This window comes from Lissotriton vulgaris, chromosome 5 (assembly GCF_964263255.1).
Source record: "Lissotriton vulgaris chromosome 5, aLisVul1.2, whole genome shotgun sequence".
In the NCBI taxonomy this organism is placed as follows: domain Eukaryota; kingdom Metazoa; phylum Chordata; class Amphibia; order Caudata; family Salamandridae; genus Lissotriton; species Lissotriton vulgaris.
The window spans coordinates 1,646,653,183-1,646,666,344 of NC_141693.1; the positions used below are offsets into that span (position 1 = coordinate 1,646,653,183).

General features: G+C 40.9%; 1 protein-coding gene across 1 annotated transcript in view; it reads right to left on the bottom strand.

The window, feature by feature from the left end:
* The window catches only part of SMARCD2 (SWI/SNF related BAF chromatin remodeling complex subunit D2), an 805,600-nt gene that overhangs the window by 586,507 nt on the left and 205,931 nt on the right, over positions 1-13,162 (bottom strand). The window contains exon 3 of the mRNA XM_086923795.1: positions 12,326-12,368. Within this exon, the coding sequence (XP_086779921.1) occupies positions 12,326-12,368 (43 nt within the window). The remainder of the gene's footprint in view (positions 1-12,325; positions 12,369-13,162) is intronic.

The following is a 13,162-nucleotide window of genomic DNA, read 5'->3' on the forward strand; positions in this document are numbered from 1 at the left end:
TCCCTCGTGCATTCTCAGCAAGGTTCCATATTCCTTGCTGGATGCCAGTTTGACTGGGAATAAGACTTGTGTAGGCTGTGTCCTACCTCGCTCCTGTGTTCCTCCTTAATAAACACTTCAACTTTAATTCTCAGCGTTGTTGTGGTCTTCACATTTACCCTGCAAGATTAAAAGTCATCCGTCAAGGAAAATCACACTTTTTTTTAAACCTGTGAAAATGATTGAGAAGGGATGGAGGAATGTGCGAACTATTTGAGGACTCGAGCATTCCGTGGACTTAGAGATGGCACGGTCTTGGGGATACGTACCTTGACAGGCGTAACAGACAATACACTAGAGAGCGGAAGAAGACGCTAGGCTGGTTGAAAGCATTGCAAGATGGAACAGTTGTGGACCACCCTCAATGGCTCTTGAGAAGATGAGGAGGTGTACACAGGAATGGAGATTGCCGTGAGGTGGTCAGCAGGGAGGAAGCGGTCAACCCCAAAGAGTGCATAGACATGCTGAAGAATTACATGTTTGGAACTTTGGGGGAGGGGCGCAGGGTTTTTTTCAAGCAGGCACTAACGAGATTCTACTGATGGGTAGGATGGGCATATTTGTAGTGGTCGGATAGTTCTCTATCCTAAACGGAAGTTAAAAAGTTGTAGTTTATGGCCGACAGATGCTTTATGTTGGCAACTATATAATAGGTGGACTTTGTGAGGAATTTAGATTAGTAGCTCTTAGAAGGTAGTTCTCACACCTTCTGATAGGCACATTGGGAATGTACATAAAAAATTGACTAGAAAATAGGATGTGACAAGATTAACTGAGTTTTAAGTCAGTCAAAACTTTTTATTTGGCTGAGAGCCATAAAATGCATTACATCGAAAAACCATAATAAAACAGTTATAAAACAAGCACTATAAGAATCATGAAAACAGTGCTTATAAAATAAGTACAAGAAGAAAAACATAAAAAATACTTCGGAGTTGATAAAGAGACGTTATTTAACCCTCTCCTAAGGTTATGAGTCTGCGATACATAGGTAATTACAGCAAAACAACAATGTTCGTTATCTAAGAGTTTTTAGGGGATGCAAACAATGTTAACAATTTCGTTTGGAAAATGGAAACGGTTTGAAAGACCTATGTTTACAAAACCTTTTTTAACATGGGCAAGCCAAGGAATAGAAAAGGCTCGGTCCTGTCTTAAGCACTCTTTAATGACTGAACAAGATAAGCTAGTATGCCTTGAATGCCAGATCTTAAGCCAAATAAGGAGTGGTGCAACCTGAACTAAATCCTCTAAGAAAGGAAGTTCGAATTCCAGGTGAACAATAAGGCCGGTCGAGCTTTTGTAAACATTTATTTTCGATTTTTTTAAGGTTACCAGGTGGAATATACCCCCACAGCCCCGTAACACCCCAGTGAATGACATTTACTTTTATGTAGGGTGATCAATTCCTTTACTGCTTTTTGGGCACTTTTTTTTCAGAATCTGAAAATGCCACCAATGGAACCTGGACCTTTACGAGCCCACTGTACAGAATGAAAGACTCGAAATCCTGGTGGAAGGCTGTTCAGGTTTAGGCAGACATGTGCAACCATTGTGGAAATCATCTTTGGCCATTTTAACAAAAAAAAACCCTAGGTTCACCAATGAATTAGACTGTTATTATTTAGTAGATCCTTTACAAAGATATATTTTCTATTCCTTCTCTAAACCAAGGTATGGAATATGAGTTTGTACACTTAAAGCATGCCATTACAAAAATAAAAAGGGCGATCCAGCCTATGCAGCAAAAGACACCTTTGAATCCTATTACCACAGACATACCTGTCTCATGGTTGGAAAGCCTAATTTAGGCATATTACGCACGTAGGCCTTACAGGCTTTAGGATACATCTTGGGCGTTTTGAGGTGTTGAGAAGGTTTTAAATGTTGCCATGGCTAGGATGGGGTAAATTGTGTCTGAGTCTGATGTGAAGATGGGACTTCAGTCTGTAGATGTGAAACCCCAGGGATGACATAAGGGCAATTATTCTTCAGAGATGGCCTGATTCTGAGTGCGGAGAGCCTGCCTTGAGCAGACACCGCAGTCGACATGTGGGAATAGGTCTACACCTTACCTGAGTAGGTGGGCTGCGACCACTGCCTTCACTTTCTTGAGCATACAAAGGGTAGAACCAAATCAAAGGGTAGAAAGGCAAATTGGAACTGCACCCACATCCATGAACCAAAGGAAACATCTGCTTGACTGCAGGATGTGCACATCAAAGTATGCATCTTGTAAGTCGAAGGATACCATCTATTCTCCTGTGTCCAGGAGAGAAAGAATATGATCTATAGTGAGCATTATGAATTTGTCCTTCTGTATCAAGGCATTTAGGGAGCAAAGTCCAAAAATCTACCTGAGCCCTCTATCCTACTTGGACACAAGGTACCAGCAGGAGTGCCACCCTTCACTCATTTCTGAGTCTGATAGCCTGTCAATGGCCATCTTTGACAAAGGAAACTTGACTTCCAGCAGCAGGGCAACATCATGATCTGCTGGCAGACACTTAACTAGGAACAGGTGGGATACAGTGGTACAAGGGGAATGAAACGAATGGCAGGTCACCAGGGACAGCAGTCTTCCACCTCCTGCTCACCCCATGCAGCTGCTACCAAGCCACTTTGATTTTCCTGTGCATAAGCATTAACAGCCAATAGGGAGCAGGATTTGATTTTTCTTACCTGGTTGGAAATCCATCATTTTAGATCGGTGGGTGTTGTAAATTGTAAATAATCTATTTTCTTGTCACAAGAAATTTTATTTTTATAAAATATTAAAAAGATTGTAAACGTTTACTTTTAGTGTGGAACTCCTTATCTAAATATTTCATTGTGGTTAAATATTTCTCCTCTGTACCTCTACAAGGAATGTCTGTATGAGTGGCTAAGAAATCGTTTAGTGCACACAATAGATTCAGTCCAACGTACACCCAGGGATTCCTCTTTGACTAAACTAAACCTTCTGAGGCCTTCTCAGTGAGCAATAGCACTTGGTTGGAAGAGTACGATCCTGCCAGAATAGGAGGGTCAGAGCTTTTCCCTGCCCCACTTAGATTTCAAAGGGCTGTCTCCAGCACATTCACAAAGAAACTGGACACCAGCTTTTTGTCACCCTGGGCCTCTTGGAGCCTGGGCAGGGGAAGGAAGGAACATTTCAGAACTGGATGTTGAGGGGAGACTAGCAGTTTCCCCCACTTCAAAGGATGGCACCCGGTAGAACTATATTGGACCTCCTGACCCACTCATCAGTATATTCATGAGCCTGTGGACGTTGCAGAAAACTGTCCTGCTTCTTGAGGCCTGCCTTGTTCCCAAGAGGACTGTCCTGCTGCTTGAGGCCTGCCTTGTACTTCATAGGACTGCCCTGCTGCTACCAAATGACTGCCTTGCTGTTCGAGGCGTTCTTGTTACTTAGAGCACTGCACTGCTGCCTGCCTTGTTCTTCAGAGGCCTGCCCTGTGCTGAATAAGGCCTACCCTGCTCTCTTGAAAGGAAGACTAGACCTTCCCTCTTCATCCCAGGCTAACCTGAGTGACTCCAAGGGTCAGTTGGCTGGCCTTCTATTCCATGCTATAGGGACGTAACACGTTCCAAGGCCTCCCTGCAATTGCCTAGTTGACCTGCTGCAACTAGCCCTGCCTGGACCTAGAAATGGGCCTATCTCGACCTGCAACTTGACCTGCTTGAGCCCCGCTGGCATTTGCAGGAGTGAGTGCCTGATCCTCAAGAGGTGACTCCCTAGGTCCTGGACCCTTGGCTGGCATCAGTTTATATTCTCCTGTGAAATACAGGATTTTTCAACTCTGCATACTGGACTTTGAGAAGGTAACTTTTCAAGCTGGACTTATCTGGTCCCAGTAACCATCGTGGTTGGCCTGAACTTGTCCTTGAACTAGCGTGACCAGACACCAACAGTTTGCGTTTTCTGCTTCTCTGTGCTATTTTTACTTAAACCTAAACTGCATATGTTCGGTTATACTGATAGGATTTTTGTCATTTTGGTCAGATTATATTTATTTAATGTTACTTTATTTTCAAAATTGGAGTAGAGTATCTCCTGTTCTGTTTTCACTTTATTACTTCATGTGCTCCATAAATTCTAAGTTAAGCCTGACTGCTTTTGTGCTAAACTACCGGAGGGTTTAGCACAAGTTAATTAAGAGAATTTTGTGGTTCAGCCTGACAAGGAGGTTGTTTCTTGAGAAGGGTTTTCATCCCCCTCAATCAAAAACCTAATTTCTTGCAGGATGTATTTGGGACTGGAAGTGTAGAGGTTTACCTAGAAAGACTTGACACCAATTACTGTTGTCAATAGCAAATGAGAATTAAGGTTGTGTATGCTATGGGCTGTGCTGTGGCAGCATTCCTAGAAATTGAGAAGCAGTGGGACGCCCTTTTCACTTGCCTGCTGCTGACTAGTTGCTGCCATTTTTCGGGACTCCACGACGCGGGATAAATTGCATCTGCAGCTCCTGTGACCCTTTTCCACTGCCGCACCTTCACCTCCTCTCCTCCCCAACGCGGACCGCGCGCTGCCCGGACTGCATCATCCAGAGTGCAGCACGGTCTCGCGGGAGGAGGAGGAGTAGCTCCACCTGACAGCGGGATATCGGGAGTATAAGGCCTGAAGGGGGCTCCCACGGCGCGGGACGGGCGCGGCTCGCCCGGGCCAAGGGCAGGCCAGTCCTAGCCTGTCGTCGCCCGGAGGAGGCTGGGCTGGGCCAGGACTTTTGGCTTTTCATTTTTAATATTAGGGATCACTGGGCTTTTGCCTCGTTTACATCCTTGGGGCTTTGTTGCTGACTGGCTGTTTGGCGCCTGGGGGTTTATATTGTTGTTAACCCCTTCAACGCTGATGACGAGCTCAGCTCGTCATGAAGTACACCTCTCGTACGCTCATGACGAGCTGAGCTCGTCATGAACCGCGGGATTTTTAAAACTTCAGCGCACAGCGGGAAAATGCGCCGCACCGATAGTGTTAATACCGCCATAGCTGCTGCTTGCCAGTAACTCAGCCATCAAAGTGCGAATGCATAAGACATGTTTGACTTGCTGAGCTGAGTTGTACCATAACGCGCCGTTGGGGTCGACACCTCTAATGACATTGATCTGGGTCGTATAACACATTAACAGTTGAGGATTACTGACCTGTGGACCTCCCCTCTAAATCGCCTTCTATTGTTTATTTTTCACCTACTCGTGTACTTCGATACTGGGGATATAACTCGAAGTGGTTACATTCTAAGTTGTGAAAAGATTTAGACTGGGTATTAGCAGAACCTTAGGCAGGCATTATTTAATGGGTAGGGCCGACGTTATAACACTACGTACTTGGTTGGCCAGGTTAACTACTCACTAGTGGCGCGGGTTGTACCCTTAAGATCTGTGGCACCACAGTTAGTTAGTAACTTGGGAAGATGGACAAATGCAAAGGCCCAGCAGGTACCTTGGATGCTTTCCTAATTAGAGCAGAGTCTCTGCTGCCCCATGAGATCCAACTGACTGAGAGGCGATTATCCCTAGATCCTAAACTGTTTGCACTTCAGAGAGGAGCAACTATCCCATTATCACCGAGGGTAACAATCCAGAATAGATCTGAAATATCTGCCCCGGTAAATTTAACTCCATAACCCTAAAATCAAGTATCAGTTGACAGTGTAAGTTCAAACACAGGAAATGGACTCCGTCCCTCAAAACAAACTGATAAGACCAAGGGTAAGTTACCCAGGGCGAGACAAAAACATGCTATGGGGGGTGTGAATATCAAGAAAAAAGGGGCTCAAGGTCCAATGCGCAGAAAAATCAGCAAACTGAGGAACAACAAGGGGAGATGCTAAAACATGCAGTGCACAGACGGAAGCTGATGTTACATTAATTAGTGAAATGAAAAACGATAACTCTGAGGGTTTAAAACTCGCAATTAGTTGGATACTTGAAACAGCACTAAAAATGATGTTAACTCAGATAAGTGGCTTGATAGACAATAGATTGGACTGCATGGAGCGAAAGATAGACCAGCTAACAATACCTGTAGATGACATTAAAGAGGAAGTTAAAAAAAAGCATTCCTGGCGGAAATCTAAGGCAGCTGGATGAACTTCGCTCCCTGAGTTTTAAAGGACAAAATAGTAGGCCAACAGAAAACATTACTCATAACTCGATAACAGGAAGTGATAGTAGGGAAATGGGCACACGACTGCATAATAGTAAATTTCCGACGGCCGCAGTTGGTCAGATCACTTTTGAATACTAGAGAGGAAACTTTTACTCAAAATACCAGCATAAGTGCACTTCCGCTGGGGCACTTTTATAAACCTAACTTAGGGCTATTAAATTGTGCTGACGCCCCAATACTATCCTCTAATAGATTCCAAGTTCTATACACACTAGATGAAGTAGAATGACAATTAATAGAGGATACTTGTTATAATCTTCATCTAGATAAAAATATAATTTATAGAAATAGAGGGAAAATATCTACCACTAATATAGACCATCGTGAAGAAGGACTAGGGAAACAAGAAGATTGCAATCCACATAGGTTATGTGTAAATGTTGGGGAGGAGAGGCAAGAGCAGACATTGTTAATGCCTGTTATAGCTCCCCCTGATCCAAATATTAGTGATGAAAGGCTCAACACAGTAAATCTAGAAAGTACACATACGGAAGCGATAACATTAACATCCTGGAAAGTACCAGGATTATACAGGAATTTAAGAGATGAAGAATGGATGGAGTATACTGAAACTAGTGATATCTTACTCTTATAAGAGGACATGGGCCTTGGATTCCCCGCATAAGTTAGGATATAAAACCTTTAATGTAAAAGCCATCCCTTCACCAAGAGGCAGGGCTTTGGGAGGTCTCACCATATGGATCAGGATAACCCTCAAAATAGAATCTATGATACTACTTACATTATCTGAGGACTTGGCTGCTGTAAAAATTAAAATACAGGGGAAAAATCTTTTATATCTAATTAATGTATATAACAGGCCAAGCCCAAATACTATGGAGTCGATAACAATAAATCATCTGAACACCTTTTTGAATACACTAGAGGTGGACGCAATGATAATTGTTGAAGGTGACCTTAATCGTAAATTCGAACCGGCAGTGGGGTTCGGTAATTTATTTGATGATGAGAACAGCGCCCACAATATCCCTGCCATACAGAGCAACCCGCTAGTGTCCTATACCATAGCAGTAGCCCAGATAATGAAACTAACGACAGAAAATTGGCTTAGAGCCTGCAATGGCCGCCTACCTTCAGATAAACCGAATATCCCTACCTTTTGCAAAGGTACTTATAGGAGCTGCGTTGATTATATAATAGCATCCATTTCCAGAATAAAGAAGAAATAATGACCCCTCCTGACAGAGGCATAGTGAGTAACAACCGCCGGGCTTTAAAGTGGCCGGATATATTAGCCAAGGCAGAATCCATGACACAAATATATAGTGTTTTCTCTAATATCATGGAGCCCTATCTAGATGCCCCAGAAGTGGATTTTCCAGTAATAGCCGCACATCGCCAGATGCAGGAGACCCTGGTACCAATATTAAGTAAATTACCAGGAGAACAAAGTAGAGTAGGGACTGGAACAAAAACAGGGGCTAATTTGCGGTACAACAAGGAGTGCCCAGAGTCCAAAGCTGATCTTTTACTGGCAGTAAAAAAGAATAATGTAGTAGACACAAGGGCGAACAGAAGTAAATACAAGCAAACCTTAAAACAGGCAAAAAAAGAGTGGGACGACAACAACTGGACAGATCTAATTGAAGAGGCTAAATCTAAAGATCAAGAACGGATTTTGAGAATAATGGCTAATGGCAGTAAGACAAGTAGGGAAGTTAAGGACTTCTTTTTAGAAGCGAAGACGTGGGAGGAACACTTTTCGAAATTATATGCTGAAAATCACATAGGCCTTCAGTCCTGACATAGATACCCTGCATTTTAGTATGGAAGAAACACTCTTAGCGCTTAGAGTAGTTAAACCAGGAAAAGCCCTAGGACCTGATAAAATCCCGGGGGATTTATTAAAACATGATGATAGCGTCTGGGGCCATTACATTAACTACCTTTGCAATGCAATTGCGGGTGGTTCTCCAATCCCCGAAACATGGAAAGGGGCGGAAATTGTTACTAGTTTTAAAAAAGGCAATCGTGATGATCCTGGAAATTACCGACCAATTAGTTTAATTGATATTTTGCAAAAAAAAATCTCTAGACATATTTTAATGAGATTAAACGTTTGGCTCGAAGAAAATAAGGTAATTTCAAAATTTCAGGCGGGATTTAGATTAAAAACAACCACAATTGATCAGGTGTTTAGATTTTTATGTCTATGTTGGAAATATATAAATATAAAGAAGGGCCATTTATATATAGCTTTTATAGACCTTAAGGCCGCTTTTGACCTTGTGCCTCGGAAATTGCTTGGGGAGTCTCTAAAATCACAGGATGTTCCGGCAGAGATACTGAAGCAAATAATAAGATTACACGAGGACAACTTCGCTAAAGTTAGATGGGGCCCGAGGGGTGAGTTAACAGAGGCAATACCAGTTAGACGGGGTGTACGTCAAGGGTGCGTGCTGGCACCTAACCTACTTTCCCTCTATGTTAACGACATCCCTAACTATCTATTGGGCGGTACACACGATACTCCGAAGTTGGGTGGGGATCTGATGCCAGCCCATTTATTTGACGATGACACCATCTTGATATCTCAAACCCCTAAAGGTCTACAATCTTTATTGAATTACTTTGATATACATTGTAATGAAAAGGGCCTTGAAATAAATTCAAACAAAACAAAGTATATGGCTATACATTCACATAAGTCTTTTAAGCGAAATGTATCTATTAGAGGCCAAAAACTAGAGTATGTACACTGCTTTATCTATTTAGGAATAATGTTGGATGCAAAGTTACCTTGGAGACAACAGTTGGAAAAAACAAAATCGCCCAACTTCAAAATTCGCACCCAATAATAAAGATGCATGGGAGCAGTACCTCAAGAGCTATGACCCCTGCTCTTGAGGTCTATAAATATAAAGTACAAGCAGCTTCATTATAGGGTGCTGAAATCTAGGGACCACATTGTAAAAAAGCCTTTGAACCTGGAGAAAACAAGTTTTTCAGGAGGGTTTTGGGGTTGCCAGTAAGAACACCATTAATACCCATCCTGATGGATCTAAACATTAAACGTATGGATCACCACGCAGTACTACGTCCACTATTATTTTGGGTGCGACTGTGGTCAACCCCTGAATTGACTAGCTATATAGAGGGTCTTAGAGGCATTCTAGAAATTGACAAAGCTAGGAGTACTCTGTGGATAAAACTTGTTTCCTTCTGGTTCGAGGAACTAGGCCTAAAACACTTCTGGGAAGCACCAACACAACTAACTGGGTGTAGTAAAAAACTGCTAAAAGCAACATTTTGGTCCTATTTCAAAACTAATTGCTGCATGGCGTGGGTATTGTTACACTGACATCAAAGTTTTTTTTTACACAAGACAGTAGCCAATTTTTAAACATTTATGGATGAGATTTACCCTCCACTGGCTAAAGGCCTATATCCTAAGTTTAGATACGGTGTACTAAACATTAATGCGAATACATAAAAATGGGCAATAAATAGTAACAAAAATAATAATGAATTGTGCGAATTCTGTAAAAATCCTTCAAATAGAATCATTTGCATATTCTATTCTTTTGCTGAGTATATGGCAAGCCAAGGAATAAATGGATTAAACCAATTTGCCATATTTTAAATATCAGAACTTGCACCGAAGCACTAAGAATATTGAAAACAGATACTTCCCAAAAAATAGTTTTTAGCATTAGTAGGTTTTTGTTCAATGTGAGTCTCATAAGAGCTAAAGCGGGTCTGAAACTCTAAATAAATATAATGCATTCAGGACTCACATGATAATAACCAATTGGTGGAAAATATTTGAGCATAAAGACAACGATTTTATTATAAAGTGTACTATTCTATGTGCTTTTAGGTTTAATCAATGGCCCAAACTGAAACAAATAAATTGTTGAAGATATGTGGATTTGCCTAGAACCAATATACTTCGTAGAGTTACCCTCTGATTAATTGAATGAATTATTTTAAGGATTTAAGTCTAGATCTTAATTATTTATATATTTTAATAGTCTAGTTTCGGTCGGTGTGTAAATGTTTTATTGACCAGGATCGCCTTGTATTTAAAATAGAGCTGCTCCTTTCTACTTTTTTGTTTCTTTTTTCCTCTTTTTAATGTAAGGGCCTTCATGCTGCTTATGTACTGCACTTGCACTTTATGGTTCACTATACTCTCAATTGAATGACATTGGAGTATTATCAAACAAAATTGGTCGCTTATATATTCCATATGCACTTTAAGAGCCTTTTGATCTCTAAAATTGCGAGGCCATTATGCTGTCCATGTACTGTATATGCACTTTAGGAACTACTTAGTAACTTTGTGTAACCTGTTGCCTCATATAGCGTAATGCTTGTTTTATTAACTAATTGTATGTCAAATTTTTATGAATGTACTTTTATGGCCATTCGGGCGAAATAAAGATCTCTGATGATGATAAGCAGTGGCATTTGCACATGGAACACTCCAATGTGTACCATGCAACTCTTCGGTCTTTAACCCTTTCCGTGCTGATGCTGTGCTGATGACGGAGCGGTTCCGTCATGGCCTGCCTGACGCGCCTGCGCGGCGCTGATTTCGTGCCTGGGCGGCGCATTCTATTAAGTGGGCGGGCCCATGACGAACCGCTCCATCATGAGCACAGCTCAACCGCGGCTGGTGACGGAGCGGTTCCGTCACCAGCATGGGCGTGCCGCGTGGCCCTCCCACCCCCTTAGCGCTGCGGCGGAATAGCCGCCGCAGCGATGAGGATATAATAGCTATAGTGGTTTCAGGAAATAATTTTTACATAAAAGAATTGAGTTGAACCACATAAAAAAGTTCAGATAAAGTACATATGAAGGTACCCACCATCAGAGATTTCTTAATGGTTTTCCTGTATCATTGGATTCTCTGATGTGATTAATTCACTCATCAGTAGTTTACTCGTTTTAAAATTTAGAGCACGCCGTATTTTAATATTATAAATATTCTGGCTTTCTGACTAGTTAACACATGAGTTGGAAGTTTCCTTTGCTTTTCTTAAGCATGTCGGTATTTTTGATGGACTCTAGTTAATATTTTTAGGATTTGTTTTTGTTTATTACTTTTGATTGCAGCACATTCATTTAGTTGGTGACTGGAATCTACTTGCATCACCTTTTTACCTCATTTCAGCCTTTGGGTGGGCTTTTTCCTTTCTTTTGTATTATGATGATAGGTACCCCGACACTTACAGACGTTATTACTTGAATTACAGATTTCTGATGGTTGCTTTCAAAATATTTTTCTTGTGTCCTGATGATTACAGTTTGAGTGACAAGGTCGAATCACCGTCAAAGTGTCCTTTGGCAACTAAAGAGGATGCAGTCACTGCATTATTGATCTTGTGATTTAGTACACACTTTGTTTGTCATTCCTCTGCCATTGTCTTTGTCTGTATACACTGTATTTTGAGTCTTATATGTTTATTATGTGTAACCCCATGAGCACCACGTTATATATCTGTATTATTTCGGATTCTTTTTATGATTTCTAATAAGTTATTCTAATAATATGACGTTGTTTTCAAGAAAGCTCTGTAGCTACCTTCATTTGTACTTTATATGTACTTTTGTATGTGGTTAAACTCAAAATCCTTTATGCAAAAATTCTTCACTGAAACCACTGTAGATATTATATTGTTTCCTGCCCCACGTTTTGGGAAATAGAGCTGCCCCAGTTGCAGACAATCACTCTTCAGTCTATGACAACTGATTAGTGAGCAATATGAAGTCCTTCAATAGACATTGTTTGATGCTATGAAAAAAAACCATGTTTTTTTTGTCTTTTTATTTCACACTTTTCACGTTTTTCATGTGTCACAGACAAAACACAGAGAAATAGGACGTCAATGAGTGACACAACATATATAGCACATACTGCTAAGACAAGTGGCTTCTGCCACTGAAAACATGGTAGAATTCTAAATCAGTTTCCTCAAACGTCAGTCTAGTTGTTAGTGCACATTAGATTTTATTTTGAATCTAATGATACACAGACTCCTTGGTAATCTAGACAGATTAATAGTTTTATTATATATTTTGACACCTCCACAAATGTAATAGCAGATGTTACAAGAACAATTGTAAGAAAAAAGTATTACTTGCCCTCTGAGGAAGAATCTTATCTGCCATTTTTCTTCTTTTTGCACTGCAGAAAAACATAGCACAATTAAAAAAAAGTATCCATAAATAACTTCTCCATTAAAACAAATCATAAACCAATCGCCACTTCTGCAATGTGTACGGAGTATATGCCCAAGATTGATACACTGGAAGCAAAATATACAGGTACATGGGATTTTACTTCACTGGTGACCTAAGGTTGAAAAATTGGAATAAAATACAAAAACAACCTCAAGCCAACAAAAAACAGCCTCGAGTCAACGAAAGTCATAGTGAGTTAGACGCACATAGGTGATAGTACCTATTAAATTAACAACGCAATATATTGTTGTTTCTGATCTCACTAGGTCACAAATCTTACTCTGCATGCATCACTTTTCTAATATGCACAAGTGGCATTACAAATACACATTTTTTAGGTCTGGAAACAGACAGCTTTACACAACATAACACATCACATCTACCAGCACAGCACAGTAGAACACAACACACCCTACCAGAACAAAGCATATCACAGTATGACACCATAATGCTGATAACCCTAATAATTTGGTGTCCCCACCGGGGCAGATTTCCTTTGTCATTGCAAGACGACGACCTTTGCAGAGAAAAGTAAAATGGGCCGGTGTATCTCACGCCTTACTTGGAATATGCATATGAGAGTTGAGCATTTTGAATACTAAAAAGCATGTCAGAGAATCTCTCACAGGTGAAAAATGGGAGGCCCCAGAAAATCAGTAAACACTGATATTTTTACAATGATCAATATTTATTATGTGGTGCATATCGTAAGAATTAATTTCATAATATGGACACCAC